This window comes from Poecilia mexicana, unplaced genomic scaffold, assembly GCF_051168715.1.
Source record: "Poecilia mexicana isolate PSO_F unplaced genomic scaffold, ASM5116871v1 scaffold_12, whole genome shotgun sequence".
Taxonomy (NCBI): Eukaryota; Metazoa; Chordata; class Actinopteri; order Cyprinodontiformes; family Poeciliidae; genus Poecilia; species Poecilia mexicana.
This window is the reverse complement of record NW_028263381.1, coordinates 14115180-14134734: the sequence shown is the minus strand read 5'-3', so window position 1 is coordinate 14134734 and position 19555 is coordinate 14115180. Positions and strand designations below refer to the sequence as shown.

The window sequence follows — 19555 nt, the reverse complement described above, 5'->3', positions numbered from 1 at the left end:
TATATGTCACCTCATTTCCATACCACACCGCACTTGCGATGCCAAAACAAATTCAATCCAGTTTAAGATAAAAGTGGAAAAAATGTTTCCATGTTTCATCTCAACAAAGTTTGATCAATTTGTAAGTGTGTGCTACTTGACTTTCTGAGGCACAATTTTCATTTTTTGCAGAGTTCTGGGCTTTTCATTGTTCACAGCTACAGTTAAGCCTTTATATGATGCTTGTTGCTAACTCTTTCCCCCACAAATACAGCTCAAAGTGATGTGCTTGCAATGACCAAAAAGACTTGAGGCACCAAATACTTTTTGTGAACATTAGGAGCTGACTCCTGTCTGAGAGCTGCTTTATGTTTTTATTAATATGTGTTTACTTCATATCCACAACAGAATGTTGACAGAAGCTGCAGACTCCTTCTGGTTATCCCGGCATACTGAAATTAAGTGCCACAAGAAACTAGTATTGTATAATTTTGTCATGTGTTGCTGTTTGTTGATGTTTAGATGTTTAGATGTTTTCATCTAACAATAAACTTTTCACATTTTTCCAACACCCAGCATATTGCGAAAGTCTAAGCTTTTAGTTTGATACTTTGGACTGGATTTTCATTTTACAAATGCATGTCTGTACATGTTCACAAATATGACATAAGTTCAGCTTGTAAATTTTATTCAAGCTCTTGAATGACTTTTGCTTCACAATTTCCTTACGGTAGTTGAAACTAAACTTGGAGTTTCATTTACTTTTAGTCAAAATCATTGAAATCACTTATTCCATATTCTAATTTACTGAGGTTTTTAAGTTCAGAACTTTTAATCAACTGACTTTAATTAATTGAGCCAAAAGATTCGGATCTCGGAAAAGATTCGAAATTCCCGTCACTATTTGCTTGCGGATGTTGCCCTCGCCGCGCGTAGACTTGTGGGTAATTTAAGGTGCAAAGCAGATCAACACGCTGAAGGAAGACTGTGGGTGGAAAAAAATAGCTTCCGCAGTTACAGTCAGCCGACGAGTCTAAATGCTTCCTGAGGGGACGTAGTTGTTCACTCCTTTTAGTTTTGTGGCGCAAGCTTTCCTAAACAGTTGCGCCGCTCGGCCGGTGTTGTGATAATTAGCGCAACATGAGTCTGAACGAGCATTCACTGCAAGCCCTGTCCTGGAGGAAGCTGTACCTGAGTCGAGCCAAACTGAAAGCTTCAAGCCGGACATCAGCTTTGCTCTCCGGATTTGCCATGGTAAAATCAACTTCATATATAAATTTCTAGTCCCCTGTAGATGAACTCATCGCATGACATTTTGTTTGTCCTTTCCTGTTAGGTCGCGATGGTGGAAGTGCAGCTCGACAACAAATACCCATACCCACCTGCTCTCCTCATCGCCTTCAGTGCCTGCACTACTGTGCTCGTTGCTGTTCACCTGTTTGCTCTGATGGTCAGCACCTGCATTCTGCCTAACATAGAGGCGGTCAGCAACGTCCACAACCTCAACTCTGTGAAGGAGTCTCCGCATGAGCGGATGCACAGACACATTGAGCTGGCTTGGGCTTTTTCAACTGTGATTGGGACTTTGCTCTTCCTCGCCGAGGTTGTTCTGCTCTGCTGGGTGAAATTTCTGCCCATTAAGCCCGACCAATCCAACAACAGCACCTTCTCCTCTGGTGTGGCTGCTGCTATTACCTCAACCTCTATAATGGTCCCGTTTGGTTTAATCTTCATAGTCTTTGCTGTGCATTTTTATCGCTCGCTGGTCAGCCACAAGACTGACAGACAGTTTCAGGAGCTGGAGGAGCTGTCTAACCTCACCAGGCTTCAAAACGAGCTCGACAACAGAGGGGAATCTTCAATATTACAATCGCCAAGCTCCCAGTTCCCATAGACAAAATACCCCGATCTGTATTGGAACTTCCTGAGAGGGCAGAAATTTAGGAATTACATTTTTACAAGAAAGATCTTTCACCATTTGAAGGTTTTACTTTTCTTTTTCTTTTTTAGAAGACACACTTTATCTTACTGTGATCTCATGAATGCGTCATAATGCATGTAGCTGGAAATCACAAAGTTCTTAATGTGATAGTAGCCTGATATTACCACTCGTTATCAGATATCCACCCACCATTTGTTTCCTGGTTAAAACATTATTCTGATCCTTTTTTTAAAAAAAAAAAAAAGATATATATTTTGAAGTTTGACCTGCTGAGGAATTACACGTTGTACATGTTATTGGTTTATGTGTTTCTAGGCCAAAAGTGGTGTGCTTGATAACAGCTCTACTCATTATGTCAGACATATCATGCCTGGACTTGTTTCTGTTGCCTGCTGCATTTATTTATCATTTAGTAAAAAAGCACATAATGTTTATCAGTTATTGCACATCTGTGTTTGTGAAACACAGCCTTTTAACTTTTTGCGTATTTAAAGAAATCTACTGTCCTGACAGTTTCAAACAGTTTGCTGTATGTGTTGACTAATAAGCTGCCAACTTTACAGTATTAATAGAGTGCTGACATGTGTTGTGTTTTAATAAACACTTTTTAACTAAATGGGACTTGAAGTTCAGATGTCCAACACATGTCGTCTTTAATTTTTATCCTTGTAAATTACAGCAATCCTGTAATCCTGCAATCATTTGTGTGACTATAGTTTATATTTTTAAACTTATCCTGTTATGGTTTTATTACACATTCTACATTCACTCCAGACCTGCAGGGATCAATAGCGTTTATTCTCACTTGACTGTTTTGTTTTCAACAGTTAAATCAGTCCATTTTGAATAAACTATTACTTATGTTAGTCTATCCAGATACTTATAAGTGTAAGGATGTCAGTGGCTGGACATGGCAGAGATGAGACCCACCTTTTTGAGGCTGACTGAAGGAACTGGTGGATTTCTAAATAGGTTTAATAAGTTCAATTGAACATATTATAGCTTCTGAAGGCAACAAATGAGCAAATCAAATTATCCATTGTCTACACTCGCCGATCTTTGAAGGGTCACATCTCCAGCTGCCACTGGGCAAGAGGCGGCATACATCCTGGACAGCTTGCCGGTTCATCGGAGGGAAACACACACACATATTCATACCTAAAGACAATTTAGAGAATCCAATTAACCTAAAAGTCATGTTATAGGACTGTGGAAGGCATACGTGCACAAGGAGAACATGCAAACTCCACAACGAAAGACCTCAGGCTTCTTTCATGTTATTAATTATAATTGTAACACCGGTGTCATTAATTAATGATCAAAAAAGTGGAATCTCAATGAAAACTATGACTGAGAGAACTTAATGAATGGATAGCGTTGTTTTATTGGCTTTCTGGTAACTGGATGAAGTAGGAACTTGCCGTTTTTCCTCCTACTGCTCTTCAATGGTGACATTGGCAAGCTGCTCTAGCTTCCCGTAAAACCAACTCCATGTCAACCAGTTGAATCTTGGAAAAAGAACATAAATACATATCAATCCTTGTCACTGAACTGAATACTTTTAGGTGTGTTTCCAAATTTTCCAGGAACCACTAGTGTAGTTTTCTGGGGCCATTCTTTGACCCTCCACTGTTTTCACTGCAACTGCCAGCATAAAAACAGATTACGTTGGTCAAATCTGACCCAAGAAAGCTGCCTTGGTGTAGGCTTTTAATATGACCCTGGAGATTTGAAGAGGGAAGGTGTGAAGCTTTTCTGATTGGTTCACTTTGATCAGTATAATGTTTTAGTGTTTCACAGTGCTGATTTTCCAGCGTACAAATAAAAACAATCACAATGCCAGCAGGTTTTCTGTTTGTCTGATAAAATGAGTGTGGAAGTGAACGGGTTTTAATACAGTCATAACTGTAAATAGTCACATACCTCTGGAAACGGAAACTGAGGTGGCGATGGTGCTGATTCCCTTCCAACATCTACAAATGTCCCACATTTTGCTATCCCATCCACCCAAAAGCCTTCATAAAGCAGGCCTTTGTCAGAGTAATAGAACTTTCCATCTCCGTTCCTCTTCCCATCTCGCCACGAGCCCTCATACCAGTTTCCATTGGCTACAGGAGAAATTGGTAAAAATTCCAATTAGACATATTGGAGCCCAAACGTTTTTCATTTGCAATTATGGGAAGAAATATTCTCCTACAAAATCTAATGATTCCCCGGCCGTGAGTCTTATGGTTCAGCCACTCTCCTTCATAAATGTCTCCGTTTTCGTAGTACATCCTTCCCCAGCCGTTGTGTTGGTCATCTGCCCACTCCCCCTCATACACTGCCGAGCTGTCAAAGAAGTATGTCCCATATCCCTAAAAAGACAGAAAAAAAAAATATATCACTGTCTGGATACATATGTTTCACAGTCCAATATGAAGATAATAAATAAAGCATACATGCTTCTTTCCATTTTTCCATTGACCACAATACTTCCTTGCGTACTCCTTTGTTTCTGGGATTTGTACACTGTAGGTGCCATAACCATCACGTTTTCCATATTTCCACTCCCCGTGATAAACGGCACCAGCTTTCTTCCAAACCTGAATTCCTTTGCCTTGACAAAGTTTTCAAAAAGTCAGTCATCTAAAATTCCATCTTGCAGAGTATTTGGTTTAATATTGGCTAACTTGATATTGGCAAGTTTTGTTGTGGTAAATGAAAAGTGTTATCTAACCATGCTTCTTGTTCTCCAGCCACTCTCCGGTGTATTCATTTCCACAGACAGAGTAAACTGTGTGCCGCAGTCCACATTTCTGGGAATCTTTATCCTTCTGTACTGAAGGTGGGAGAGTTTTCTTAAATGGTTTATAAATTGGCATGACTGGAAGGATGTGATGGAAATCCTGTGAGAAAAAAATATATATTTTAAACATTTAAGACGGTATGTTCACTCACTGCCCATTGATTTACAGACTAAGTGTTTTTTGCTTTTTAAAATGATCATCAGCTTCAGCAAATCTGAAGTTTAAACTCTGCACAGAACAGTTTCAAAACAGTGGGATGCCAGAGGGTTTTCTTACACTTGTGGCTTCAGATAATTCAGAGTTTTTGTGAAGTTCTCTTGAATAGAAATATATTGAAATCTTCAGAGTACTCTAATCTTTACAGCTAGATACCTGAGACACAGTGCTAAATTAGCAAGAACAATACAGACTTTTACAAGAGAATGTTGTTAGGTCTGCTGCAGTTGTCTCAGCCAAGCAACATCTATGCTACAGCTCCAAAGAATAGCAATCCACCTGAGCATTTAACAACACTCTTGTGAAAAAGCACATTTATATGTGAAAAAAAATCAGCTAAAACAGAGGCCCATATCATCCACCAAATCAATCAACTGGGGTAATTTCTACAGTAAAAAAAACTAAACAAACAAACAACATCTACTTAAAAAAAATTACAGCTGGTATCAAAATCCATAAGTACAGTCCACTATGTAGAATAGAGAGAAGAATCGCAGCTGAGGAAACCATTGATAAAGTCGACAACTTCAACCAATGTAACTTTAATGTAATGATACTGAAGATGTACATATGAGAAAACAACCACAAACTTAACATTCTTGTGAAAAAAATATGTGCAAACATCAGCTAAAACAAAGGCCCATATGACTAGCACCTTCACAGCTCTGAGGATTTATTCGGTGTTCTACAAACTTGCTGGAGTATGACATTTTTTTCTATCAAAGTGGGGGAACTTTTACTGATAACTTCACAGAACTCCACTTAAAAATTTCTGAACTATCCCTTTAAAATCTGTACATCAAAATCAATGTCAGAACTTGGATTTTATGTAACATTATTTTTCCTTTGCAATTCTCTTGAGATTTTGTTTTAAAAAATATATTACTTAATTTCATTGTTGACTATTATGTCACTACAGAACATTATAATGAATATGCAGCAAAAATTTGCAAAATTACCAAACCTTCATAAGACTACCTTGTTTTCATTACTGAATAACGTTCTCAAGCAAAATGAGCCTTATCGTTCTATCAAAAACAATATAATCACAGAAAATTAAAGTCAAATTAGATTATAACTAAATATTTTGGAGCTACCTTTTTTTCTTATGTACATAATCACAAAGACATCTGGACAGTTAATGCGATTTTTTTTTGGGACACATGTACTTAAAACATAAATTACTGTAAAACACCGTCCAGAAATTTTAAGTTAGATAAAAGTATTTTGTACCTCGGCAGTGTATCCAAGCGGATGACTTAAACGCACTCAACCCGCTTGGAAAAAATCAAGAAAACACAAGCTATATTAACTTCTTCCGCAGAACAAAAAACTGTTTGGTGTATCATAGCAACAGTAAAGTGCACTGTGATTGGTGGATAACGAATTCATTAAAACCCTCAAATTAAAATGATTTGTAATTAAACCTGTCAGTTATTTTCCAATATCTTAACAACTTTAATAAAAATTACGGAACTGTTTGTTGACTTTTAGCAGGTTCGGCTGCGGTTCAGCTACACTGCTTAATCGTTGGATGTGCGCATGCGCTCTGCCGCACAATTAAAACACGGAGAAGCAGTCTTTTGGAGCAGTGAGGACGAGCCAGTCCGAGTGGAACCTGGTGGAAGTGTCTTTCCCGTCACGTTTCGTTCTGCTACGATGTCCAAACCCACTTTTGAGGCAGAATGGGAGGAAATAGAAAAGGAATACCAACAATTACAGGTAACCAGAACTCGCTTAATCGAGTGTTTTTCATGTGTAGTGGGTGCAAGTGACAGACACAGTAGCGGGGCTTTGGCACTTTGGTTCTTTGCTCTTCGCCATTCATTCTCGGCTCAGACTTAAACGCTGTAGTTAGTCTTCTCTCCTGCTGTATGTCGCTCCAACTAAGCTGTGAACTTATTTAACCATGACTTTATTTTTCTCTGACTGTAGTGCAACATCCTTGTGTTGTAGCAGCTAGCATTAGCTGCAGGTTACTTGACATTTTTCCCTGCCGCTAGAGAAGAGCTATAGTCCAGCTAAAGCTTTCAGTCTGACATGCTATGCTGCTGTTTGTTACACAATTGCTACCAAAGTTACGTAAAGGTCGTGTAAGGTGTTTGTTTGCTCAGGTTTTTGCTTTGGTAAACTCTTAATAGCCACTTACTCCCACCCTCTGTCATTAGTTATCAGGCTAGCTCACCTTTGCTACAGTTGGCTAACTTGAAACAACTCATGAGCAGACGATGCCAGTGCGGCGAGGCATCGTAATCAAGTTAACTTTAGACGTGGATCTGCAATGCCATGGAAGATGGAAATCTAGAGCTGCTCTTCAGGGAAGGAAATTGTGGTGGTGATGGTCAGCTGTTCAGGGATTTCCATGATGAATGCTACTGCTACGTATTCTTCTTGAGTCTATCGTAGTCTTGAATGAACTTGTTCAGGTGCATGATCAGTAGAGAACGCATTAAAAAAATGAAAACGATTCAATGTAACAGACACTGGCAGTATCACAGATGTGAAGGAAAGAGACATAACGTATCTATGTCTTTAAATCCTGCTGCTTCTTCCCCTTCAGGTAGTGTCTCCTTATTCCCTAATATGATAATGTTACATACTACTTTAAATAAATGAATCCTCTTTGCTAAAAAGGTCCCATCACTATTGCCTTACTATTTGTCAAACTTGTTGAATTGGAAACATGTGTGCTATCCAGTTCAAAAATGCTTTATTGATCCCAAAGGGAAATTAAATGTTGTTGTATCTCTTCTTAATTTAAATTCTTCAAAGATTTATTTTAGATGGCGTTGACAGGAAAGATCACCTGTAGCAGTGTGTATCACAGTGAATTTGAAGAAGCCTCTGACTGAAGACATTTAGTTTTTCTAAGACAGTCTCAGAGGATGGTCAGGGTTGTCCATAATGTTCTTGATTTTATGTAAAATATTTATTTGTATTATCATCTCAAGAGGTTCCACAGAGCAGAACCAGCCTTCTTTATCAGATTGTTGAGCATTTTTAGGTCCCTGGTTCTGATGCTACTGCCCCAACAGATGGTGGCAGAACAGATGATGCTCTCAACAACAGAATCTTAGCTTCCTCAACAAGAACAACCTACTCTGACCCTTCTTATAGACGGCTTCACTGTTGCGTCTCCCCTCCAGTCTGTTGCCCAGGTGAACACCAAGATATTTATATTCCTCACCCACCTCCACTTCTTCTTCCTTGATGGAAATATGGTTGGATCTTACCCTGTTTCTCCTGAAATCTACACTCATCTCCTTTGTTTTGTTCACATTCGAGATAAGATCATTGTTCCCACACCATGACACAAAGTGGTCCACCAGCTTTTTGTACTCACATTCTTGTCCATCTCTGACACAGCTGACGACTGCAGAATGATCTGAGTATTTCTGTAGAGGACATAAGTCGGGCTTCGGCTGTAAATCTGAAGGTGAAAAGGAAGTACAGTACAGTACAGTACCCTGTGTTGCTGACCACCTGGTTAGACACAAAGACCTTCCATCCAGTGAACTGTGATCTGTTTGTCAGGTAGTCATAGATCCAGCATCCATAAGAAATGGCAAACCAATGTGGTAAATATATTCATGAAATGACAATTAACCACATTTTTAAAGGAGATTGTGTTTTTTCATATCAAAGTAGAAATGCTAGAGAAGTGCCAAACTGGTCAGTCTAAGTTTATTTGCCTATTTAACAAATGGTGAAGAGCATCTACATGTATGAACATGTATTTTTTGTGTTGACTGATACAAGGCAACAGTTTTATTGTAAAGTTTGTTGTAAAAAACCTTTTAGAAATGGAATAATAATAAAAGTATTACAACTTCTGCCCTACCTAGTGTTAATAATTAGTGTTTAGTCATTAAACACTAAACTAAATGAGTGTTTAATTAAATTTCCCTTTGGCTAGATAAAATATTATTGCATTTGAATTGTGTTGTAGAGGCAGGAATTCAACATATTACAATAAGTCACTCCTTGGCAGTAATTGTCCTACCACTTCCTCCACAACGTAACCTCAAGTATTCAACTGTTCAGATGTAAACTCCTGACTGACCTGAGGTACAATGTGGTCCTTAAATTGGTCATGTGCACATCAACAGCTTTAATGAGCTTGAGAAAACTCATGTGACATAAAGCACAGGCACTACTTTATATCACACACCTCGGGATGTTTTATTGCACAGCAGAAATCTGTGTGTGGTTTCATTCGGTGGACTTGGTTAAAATACAGAAACCCAAAGAGCAAACCAATAAGGAACCAAGACGTAAAGACAAAACCACGTTCTTTGGAGTCTGAAAACTCAAGTCTGTTTAGGTTAAGTTGTCAAAAGCATTTCTAAAAATCTATTAGTGGCCGCGGTCGTTTCTGTAACAGCTTGTGTTGTCTGCAGGGATAAATTCATTCTGCGGCGTGTTGTTTATCTCGCCGCTTAATGCAGAGTCATGGGCGGATTTTGTTCAGACGGAGCTCAAATTAAATTTCACAGAGTGAAGCGTTCCCTGCTGACAATTTTTTATTTATTTTTAAATAATGTTAGCGCTTTGACATCTGTACAAGTGTCTTAATGTAACTCATGTTTCTGCTTATTGTACCTCCAGGAAACTCATAAAATATACAGACACAAACTGGAGGAGCTCACCAATCTTCAGGCGACATGCAGCAGCTCCATCAGCAAACAGAGAAAATGTCTGAAAGACCTGAGGCTTAGCTTGAAGAAGTGAGTGCTGCCCGCATTTAGGGGAAAAGAAACAATTTTTGTTTGGGTTCAAAACAGTGAGACTCAGTTAATGATGTGACTGAAGTGTCTATATCTATATTGCCTCGCAAAAGTCTCCATACTCCTTTAACTTTCCCACATTGTTCAATGTTTCAACCACAAGCTTCTGTCTAAACACAAGACAATCCAATAGAGGCTGCAAAAGACTAAAGAGTTTAGGAACTGTTCGCCATCCAACCGGATAGCAGCTGCACATTATTGAGGTTTGTGGGTGTGACGCCACAAAACATGACAAAGATGAAGAGATATGGATACTTTTGCAAGGCACATTCTCATTCTGATTCCAGTCACAGGTGTAGATGGATGTTACTGCCTTAAAAAAAACAACAACATATTTTTCTGGCACTGACATTTTCTTGCTCATCAGCATTTACTTTGGTCTTCACAGGTGTGCGCAGACGTGCGATGAAAATCAGCTGAAAATAATAACAGACATCAAATCACAAATCAAAGAAAAAGAAAATGTTTTCTTTGACATGGAGGCCTATTTGCCAAAGAAGAATGGGTGTGTGCTGTTTGTTTTTTCCATGTATTTGTTCTTTTCCTTATTCGGTAACATGAGAACTGTTTTTAATCCATGAAACTGTACTGACCTGTTTTGTGTTGTATTTATTTATTTATTTATTTTTTAATTTCAGGCTGTACCTGAGTTTGGTCCTGGGCAACGTGAACGTGACGCTCCTCAGTAATCAGGCAAAGTATGGAAAATGCAAAACGAGTTGACTCCAAGATGGGAAAAGGAGATGTTGTCTACTTGCCCATCTCACCCGTGTTTCATTTGCATAGATTTGCCTACAAAGACGAGTACGAGAAGTTCAAGCTTTATATGACGATAATCCTGATGTTTGGAGCCATAACTTGCCTCTTTTTTCTTAACTACCGGTAAGGTAATGCTTCCTCTTGAAGGAGTAGTCTTATAACGTTTTCTTAAATAATTTTTTTTTTTTTTTTTAATCTTCAGAGTCACAGATGAAATCTTCAACTTTTTGCTGGTCTGGTACTATTGCACTTTGACCATAAGGGAAAGCATCCTCATCACTAATGGTTCCAGGTGTGTTTTGACAATGATCTCATAAAAGATTTCTCCGTTTGGGTTTTTGAAAATAACGCAGCTGTTTTTGCTCTCCTTCCCTTTTTTTCCTGTTTCAGGATCAAAGGCTGGTGGGTGTCTCACCATTATGTGTCCACTTTCCTGTCAGGTGTTATGCTTACCTGGTGAGATGCCCGTTTCGCATGTAGTTCAGTAACACACCAAGAAGGTGAAAGTCATAAAATGCTAAAGCGTGTTTCTGTTTGTCACTGTATTTTTGGACAGGCCTGAGGGACAAATGTATCAGATGTTTCGAAACCAGTTCCTTGCGTTCTCCATTTATCAGAGTAAGTCTTGTGGTTCGCTTACCCAGATTTGAGCTTTTTCCCCAAAAAGTCTTTCTCTCTTGTCTAATGTTCTTTTTTTAAAATTTTACATGTTTGTATATTTGAAAGCAAAGCATACAGTGCTGTAAAAAAAGATTTCATTGTCCACCAGGACTTTATTAGGTTTGATGACGCGATCGCAGCTATTAATGCAAATTCACTCATCATTCTCAGATTTTATGTATTTTCACCAGTCGTCGCAACTTCTTTGCAAATCCGACCAACAATCCTACCGTTTTCTGTATTTCCTTCTTTTCTGAAATGCAGTATTACAGTTTGAACTTTAAAAACCATGTTGATAAAAATAGTCCCATTCAGAGGGAGAAAAGAAGAGGGCTTGTATGTTTTTGTTTTTTTAGTTTTGCATGACAGGATATTTACAGCTAACCACACTGTGCTCAGGATTGGTGGCACCGGCGTGAGCTTTGAGCTCACTTTACAGCGTTTAGCACCTCCTGCACAGTGGAGGGTCATAAATCAGCTGTAGAAAACAATCCTGGTTTCCTGAATGAAGGGATGTGACTAAACATTTCCATTCTTAACAAATGGTCCTCCTAAATCGCTTTCTTGATCAGAGAACTGAATATGCCAATTGTTCCTAATCAGTGCTAATCACTATTCTCAAATCATATGGATAAATATTGTTGTTCTGTTATTTAAATATATTAAAACTAAGAATTTAGACTATTTTTAACAGCATTTACTTTCACACACTGTCTTGTTCAATAAAATCCAGCTAAATGTCTGGAACAAAAAAAAAGCTATCAGTTTGAGTGTGACCAGTACATTACTGATGAAACTTTATCTTTGTTTAGTCAGCTTTTCTCCTCCCAGCTTCTCACAATTCTATCAAAGGCAGTAGCAGTGGTGAGTTTGTCTTTCAGGGCGGTTTCATCTGAAAATTCAACAAGTGAAAGTCAATATCCAAGATAAAAAAAAAAATTTAACTGCTGGGCAATTAAACCATTGACAAATATTTGCTTCTAGCAAGCACGTTTACCCTAAATTCCCATGTACATTTTGTTCAATTGGATAAATAAGCTTTAAATTAATAAAATTGAGGCTGTTTGAAAAGTTAATATCCAAACTTGGAGAGTATAACGTGTTGCACACTAGTGATTAAAATCATTGCTTATTGATACTCATTATGTGGTAACTTTCTTCAGTCTCAGGCGATGGTTCAGATTGAAAAAACATTTAATTTAAATAATCCCTGCTCATAATTTCAGGGTACAAAACCTTAAATGGTTGGATTTTTTTTTTTTTCTAAGCAGATTGGATTGGTGTGTTGTAGTATTTTCTGTCTCCCTACCTATATATTTTTCTGTGAAATCAGTTTATTCTTATCACATTTCTATAATCCAGTAATTATACTCCTATCATTTCCACAATTCTAGGCTTTGTTCAGTTCCTCCAGTATTACTACCAGAGCGGCTGCTTATACAGGCTGCGCGCTTTGGGAGAGAGAAATCAGCTTGACCTCACAGTGGGTGAGTTGTACACTATTTTTGGTGCTAGTCATTTCAATCGTTTGAACCCTTGAGTCATCTGCAGCGGCATGTCTAGAAAATTGGGGTAAAGGTGAAGAACGGAGACAGCTGTAGCTCTTACTCTGTTGGGATGCAGATGTCTGGGAAACTCGAGTGAGGCATCTTCAAGCTATCTCCAATGTCAGATTGTTGTGCGGAAAATATAAAGTAGTAGTGTAATAATATCTCAATTGGTCTGTGGCACGATAAGGTTATAGTTGGGTTTCTGTTGCAGAGGGATTTCAGTCGTGGATGTGGAGAGGGCTCACTTTCCTTTTGCCTTTTCTATTCTTTGGCCACGTAAGTCCAACAAGTCTTGCCTTTCTGCTTGTATTTAATGCATTAAAATAAAAATCTGAGTTATGCCACGTCACATTTAGCATTTGTAGACATTGCAAAAGTTCTGATGGCGATGCTTAATTTGTTTGCAGTTTTGGCAGCTGTACAACTCTGTGACCCTTTTTCGCTTGGCAAGACATGACGACTGTAAGGAGTGGCAGGTAAGGATCGGGTTGATGGATGCAGTCGTTCAGTCAAACACATATTGGTTTCAAAAAAAAAAAGAGCTATATTTAAAAAGATTTTTTTTATGTCAAACATCACCATAAGTTCCTGATCTTGGACTTGTATGTTCTGGGGCTTTAAAAAAATCAGGTTTGTTGAAACTTGTAAAGGTTTTTGTCCTGCTTCACACATTTCTGGCTTTGCTTTGAACACCATAGGATTTATTCACTAGCGTTCCAGCTGCTGTTCCCAACAAGTCTGATGCTGATCGTTTAGAAGTGGTTTAACTTTCTCATTGTTTACACTAATAGAAAACTACATTTTAAAAATAGTAATTCGTAAAGTTACCTCATTGGCATATGGTTTTTGTTTACCATATTCAGTGTAGAAAGAAAATCTCAAATGATACGAATAATTTTCTGAAAAAGAAACTAAACAACAATACAAGGTGATATTTTGTATATGACTGCAATTTCAATGATGGTGACTAGAGTTTCATTTTTCTTGAATTTTAATAATATTCAGCTCAAAATTTAAGAGAAAACAAATTTTGTGTGCAAGACTAAAATGAAAGTTGGTTTTCATCCTAACCCGAACAAGTGGTGACACAATCTTGTCTCTTTTTGTTTCATGAATTTCATATACACTGCTCAAAAAAATAAAGGGAACACTCAAATAACACATCCTAGATCTGAATGAATGAAATATTCTCATTGAATACTTTGTTCTGTACAAAGTCGAATGTGCTGACAACAAAATCACACAAAAATCATCAATGGAAATCAAATTTATTAACCAATGGAGGCCTGGATTTGGAGCCACACACAAAATTAAAGTGAAACGTTCCCTTTATTTTTTGAGCAGTATATTTAGTTTATTGTAACAGTTTCACATTTTAGAGTGTTAAAATGGTTTCTAGTACAGCTTTGGTTTCTGTTTATTTGTAACCTTTTTTTTTTTTAATTATTGAAACAGGTTTTCTTTGCTTGCTTTCAGATATTCATGCTGGCTCTAACGTTTCTCGTCCTCTTCCTGGGAAACTTTCTTACAACGCTAAAAGTCGTCCACCAAAAAGTTCAAAAGAAGGAGAAGGACATCTAAAAAAATGGCGACTGAATAAGTTCGGTGAAACCTCTCTGATCCTTGAAAGGACCAGCAATCGCAGGTCAAACACGCACAATCGTTTACCGGACTGACCCCACACCGACCAGGCCGAGTCTGGATGGAGCTGAGGCTTCTCTCAGCCTTCGACGGCAGCAGCAGCAGCTTCCAGCCAAAGTATCCCGCTGACAGGTTCTTACTTTACGGTAACTTGATGTTGCTGTGAACCAGTGTGGATGATCACCAAACAGGAGGAGCAGTTTCTTGCTTTATTGTGTGTATATATTGTGGACAGAATGTGTTTCTATGGATTTGTGCATGAATTTCGGAGCGCCTTCGCTCAAATCATTATGCAAGGACAGGTAGCAGAACAGAACAAAGTTTGCCTTTCAACACTTGAACGTCTGCCATGCGCATACTTCTGTGAAGTAGTAATAGTCAAACTGGCGCTGGCTTGTATTCTCTTTGGCACTTCAGTCAATGAACTTTTGTTTTTTTTCTTCATGAGACATTTAAAGCCACTGTCATGTTACATCAGAGTAAACCAGCACACAGTTCAAGCCCATGACTCTAAAAGCATTTGTTAAAGGGATGGGGGGAAAAGGTCCTCACTAGTGTACTTTGCTCTATTTACAGTCAGAGGGAGTTTTTTTTGTTGTTTTTAGTCAGAAAACTTCCATTTAAAAAGGGAATTTGACGTTTGTTAAAAACCAACTTTAGTGAAACGGCAAGGAAGCGCACATAACAATGTAGCTTGTGATTTCTTACAGACGTAGACACTTTACATTTTACATCTTAACATTTTGTTAAGAAAACGTCTAGCAGAAATTTGACTGATGGTCTTAATCTTGCCGAAGACACTTAAAAGTTCAAAATGCACTCTTCAGGTCCCGACCGTTCTGGTTTCTTCTGTTGTTTTGTTGCATAATGTTGTACAAGTGATCAAATGCTGCTGTTTGTGCCGCTACTCAGATTTATTCAGCTAAGAGTACTGTTGTGTTTTTTTCCGTTTTAAGTTGCGTAAGCGTACCACTATTCTGTAATATTGCACATTTTATTTTTGATTAAATCATTCACTGTAATGTTTTTTTTGTTTTTCAGTCTTTTTAATCTGTTATTTCAAAATGTGTGTGTTTGTTGCCTTATTCTACCCCCAAAAAAAGAAATCTTCCATGCTATTTTGAAAATGCCACAGTTATTCTTTATTATTATTATTATCATTTCAACAAATTTTAGTTCCATCAGAGAGCACGTAGAACTCCTTTTTATTCAGGGGGGGAAACTGAAGCTCTTTGAGGATCAGATTGTTACATTTTTATGTCATAATGCACAAATAATCTTATTTCACAATGTGGCTGTTCATTTCATGTCTGAAGTGTGGTCAGTAACAGAGGACATGTGCCAGTTTCTTTAACCTGTGTATGTTGTTGTGAACAAAACCCACGCTACATTAAACACAAATATGCAACTGTTTATGTGAAGATTTGCTTTTATTTTAATTTTAGGATATTGATGGCACTTGACATTTAACGTGCTAGTTTATTTTCTGCCTCAAGTGGGCGCTGTTGGTAAAGTTAAGAATTACTAACAGGCCCAATTTTGCCATGTTGGTAGCCAACCAGTGCTACTTTAAAGTCACAGTACCAATACGTATTGAAAACCAACAACTATTCTAAGTAGGATTATGTTGCCTACGAATGTCAGCTCAAGAACTGATTTCCATTAATAAATAGGTAAAGACAACTTTCTGCAGTTGTGGTGCAAAATACTTTCAGGAAAAAAAAATACTTGTACATAAACACAAAAAGTACAAAACGCATACAAGAAGTGTCTTGTATGCTACATTAGAAAATGTCACTACGACTTGCAAAACTGCCCTTCCTGTTGCAGCAATCGCAATTTTTGTTGCGCTGTTGAAGATTACTAACCGGCCTTCCGGGGCGCACATAAGACGCATCCTATCAGGGTTTTTTTTTGTTTTTTTTTTACTTTCATATCTGTGTAGGACGCAAATTATATTTGGCATCTCAAGTGTCCAAATGCGTTGAATATAGCAAAGGATCCTCTAACAATTGCCTGCAAGAGCGTGGGATCCTGAAAGTTTGTATCTTCACAGAATAAGACATTTTTTCTTCCTCTTGTTGTTCCTCTGTTTTCGGTTGAAGGCCAGGGCTCTTTTTGTCGCCTCTCTGAAAATGTCCTCCACGTTCTCCTGATGTTTGGCTGAACACTCAAGATAGAGCTCCGCGTTCATCTCCTGCCGAGTCTCCTCGCCCTAGGCCCAAACACACCGAGAATTACACTGTGCGGCTGACAGTATGACAGCATGCAAATAAAAATAAGCAATTGGGACATGATAGAGATAATGTGGTTTAAATGTTTGGTTTGGCCGCTTCCTCTTTCGCATTGCTCTGTGCCTCCTGCAATCTTGCTTAAAAGGTTCTGCTTTGTAGATCAGTAAATGCTGATGCGCTTTTCTTACCTGAACGTACGTAATGGGATTCAGATTCATGGCCTTCAGTTTCCTTGAACACTCTTTATCCTTCCTGAGGTCAGTTTTGCAGCCAATCAGGATCACCGGTGTGCCCCTGCAGAAGTGCCTCACCTCTGGGTACCACTAGATAAATATGAGATTTGAACATTGTGTTGAGAACTGGAAGCCTGGGTTATCTGATTGCATTACCGTGCTTGTTTCTGCTTGACTGGATAATCTGTATGGAGGTTTAAACGGCAATAGTTCTTGAGTTAATCAGCAAAAAGAATGCAGCACTTCTTCAACATAGCTTTCGCTACTAATCATTAGCAGATAAAACCTGAAACTCCACTTTGGCATAAAGAATCTCTATCCGTTGCTTTGTGCTGTGTGTGTGTGTGTGTGTATAGCTTGACGCAAGGTATGTTGGAGGTGTGCACCTTGATCATAACATTCTCAAAGCTGGTAGGGTTGGTCACATCAAAGCAGATTAAAACCAGATTAGCTTCTTGGTATGACAGTGGCCTCAGTCTGTCATAGTCATCTTGTCCTAAAGAAACAAAAGCACAAGCTATGTGGGTAAAATAACAGCTATAGAGACGAAACCATGCATGGTAATGCACAGCAGAACTGAGCAGCATCACTCAATAATGAATATACCAGCAAGCGAAAAAGCTGCGAGTAAAGACATAAAACCACATCCTGAATTAGGTTTCCCTCTCTACAGATGCAGGGCGCCCTGCCAAAAGATAAGCTTCGGCACAGACTGTCATGACTTTCTAAAGCAAAAACATTTAAGTACTGTGTGCCTTCCCGTGAATCTTACAGGAAGCTGTGTGACAAACATGTACTTCTTATTCCTGGGTAATTATAAAAAAAAAGAAACCACAATTAATGCAACATTGCCATGAACATATGCAACCAAGTCAGTATGGGAAACAAGAGGTTTGCTCATTCAGTTCGCAAAGAAACAGAAACTGTACAAAAGATCTCTGATCTTTGACACAGAATACTAAATATGGAGAGCTTTTCTTTTTTTTTTTTTAAAGAAAGCACTAAAGTCGATGCGCATCTTGACATAAAAATATTACAAATTAAGCTAAAACTAAATAAAAAAAATAGGTATTTTTCTAGTAAAAACTAAACAGGTTGTATTTTATGTTAGTATGTAATGAAGGGTTGGTTATCACTAACTTGTCAGTTTCTCTGTCATAAATATCAACCTTTTCTACTTCCTCTACATTTGTTGCTCACCTACCAATTCAGTGACCAATAAAATTTTACAGGCCACAAATTTATTATCTAAAATAAACACTTTGAAATGTGTTGCCATCCCGATTAGTTGACAGCATTGCTGACTCTGGGCCAGAATGCAGCATTATTATATTATCAACATGTGGACAAGGTGTGTGACCGCTGAGTTCAAGATGTTCTAAACCTTCTTTATGATGTGAAATGTGTTGTGTCAAGAGTAAAAACGGGATGAATTGTAATAAGGAAGTGATATTTCTCTTACCGGCTGTGTCATACAGGTTGAGCTTTATCTCTTTTCCTCCCAAGGAGATAGTTGTGACATACTTTTCAAACACTGATGGAGCATATTTCTGTTTAGGAAAACAAAAAGACAGACTTATTTTTATAACTGAATGTTTAATATCAACTTCAGATCACATTAAGTTATTTTTTTTTTACATGAATTCTTTCACATTTATCATATAAAGTGTTGTCTGTATATTAAAGTCTCAATGGGAGCTCCTCTTACCTCTGGAAAATCACCTTTGGCATAAACCATCAGAAGAGAAGTTTTCCCACAGCCTCCATCTCCCACAATCACAATTTTAAGTTCTTCCACCTTTTTTGTGGTACCGCTGCCGGGTCCGGCACCGTTCTGTGTCATGTTTTGGTTCCCTCGAAACAGTCAAATACGTGCCAGGCAGTACGAGGCAAGACGGTGCTCCCTCCAGATTTTAGTGAGAGATTTTGTGAAAACAGGTAAATCTACATTTGGATCGAGTTGAGATCACATAGACAGGAACAGGCATGTCTCATGGTTTACCAGGTAGTTCAAACAGCTCACCACTTCCTCTTCCTGTCAACATGACGCCGTTTCCAACTGTCCCCCCCTACACTTCTCTCCTGCCCCATCATCAGGCATGCTCATAGAGAGCTGCAGAGAGCCTGCAGCCGAACTGCACATGTATCGTTACCAAGACTGGCTACTCCTACTTCCTCTTCTGCTTATTTCATCCTGTGGGTGTGGGCTCAAAGTGAGGGACAGCCTCCACCGAGTGTGGATTTGTAAGGAGGGAAGATAGCACTTAACCTAAAAACATGAATGCTTTAGTACAGTGAGTGGGCTTTTGTTTGCACGAACATCACTATAAAACCATTTCTTACTTCTGTGGTTCAGAAAAGTGTGAGGATGCTTTGACGGCGGTGAATGTAACCTCACACCTTCTTGACAACTGTTTTTGTACATGTGGAGGCAGGTGAAGAAACTGTAAAGTCTAATTTGAGTGGAATATTTATATCACCAGTAGGCGGGATAACTAAGACACAAAAAGTTATATTTGATGTGTTTATAAGTGTTTGTATATTTTAAGTTCAGCTGAGTTTCAGATTTCCATTTTGAATTATTTCCATTCAACAAGGACGTTTTCTTCTGATAACTGAGACGCCATTGCTCAACAGGTAAAACAATGGAAAAGGAGTGTCATTTAAAAAAAGAATTAATTTGCATTTAATAAAAAAATTGGCTTCCTGGAAATGATTTAAACCCTCTTTAACAATCAATGGAATTTTTTTTATTGGCATTACAG

General features: G+C 38.3%; 4 protein-coding genes across 4 annotated transcripts; 2 read left to right on the top strand and 2 right to left on the bottom strand.

Moving 5' to 3' along the window:
- The first annotated feature begins 902 nt into the window (after nt 1–902).
- On the top strand, nt 903–2548 carry orai1b (ORAI calcium release-activated calcium modulator 1b). Its single transcript, XM_014998020.2, has 2 exons — nt 903–1233; nt 1316–2548. The coding sequence occupies exons 1-2, from the start codon at nt 1120–1122 to the stop codon at nt 1871–1873; spliced, it is 672 nt and encodes a 223-aa protein (XP_014853506.1). The 5' UTR covers nt 903–1119; the 3' UTR covers nt 1874–2548.
- An 815-nt stretch (nt 2549–3363) lies between these two features.
- Nucleotides 3364–4803, bottom strand: morn3 (MORN repeat containing 3). The gene is made up of 5 exons (XM_014998005.2): nt 4641–4803; nt 4363–4520; nt 4119–4278; nt 3845–4029; nt 3364–3429 (listed from the first exon to the last, which is right to left on the bottom strand). The coding sequence occupies exons 1-5, from the start codon at nt 4783–4785 to the stop codon at nt 3364–3366; spliced, it is 714 nt and encodes a 237-aa protein (XP_014853491.1). The 5' UTR covers nt 4786–4803.
- Nucleotides 4804–6468: 1665 nt separating this feature from the next.
- tmem120b (transmembrane protein 120B) lies at nt 6469–15736 on the top strand. Its single transcript, XM_014997983.2, has 12 exons — nt 6469–6648; nt 9535–9653; nt 10102–10218; nt 10352–10411; nt 10500–10595; nt 10675–10764; nt 10863–10928; nt 11029–11090; nt 12527–12619; nt 12894–12958; nt 13090–13158; nt 14159–15736. The coding sequence occupies exons 1-12, from the start codon at nt 6469–6471 to the stop codon at nt 14261–14263; spliced, it is 1122 nt and encodes a 373-aa protein (XP_014853469.2). The 3' UTR covers nt 14264–15736.
- Nucleotides 15735–18957, bottom strand: rhof (ras homolog family member F). The gene is made up of 5 exons (XM_014998035.2): nt 18499–18957; nt 18253–18340; nt 17177–17286; nt 16746–16880; nt 15735–16538 (listed from the first exon to the last, which is right to left on the bottom strand). Exons 1-5 carry the CDS (start codon nt 18631–18633, stop codon nt 16374–16376), a joined length of 633 nt encoding a protein of 210 aa, XP_014853521.1. The 5' UTR covers nt 18634–18957; the 3' UTR covers nt 15735–16373.
- Nucleotides 18958–19555: the final 598 nt, after the last annotated feature.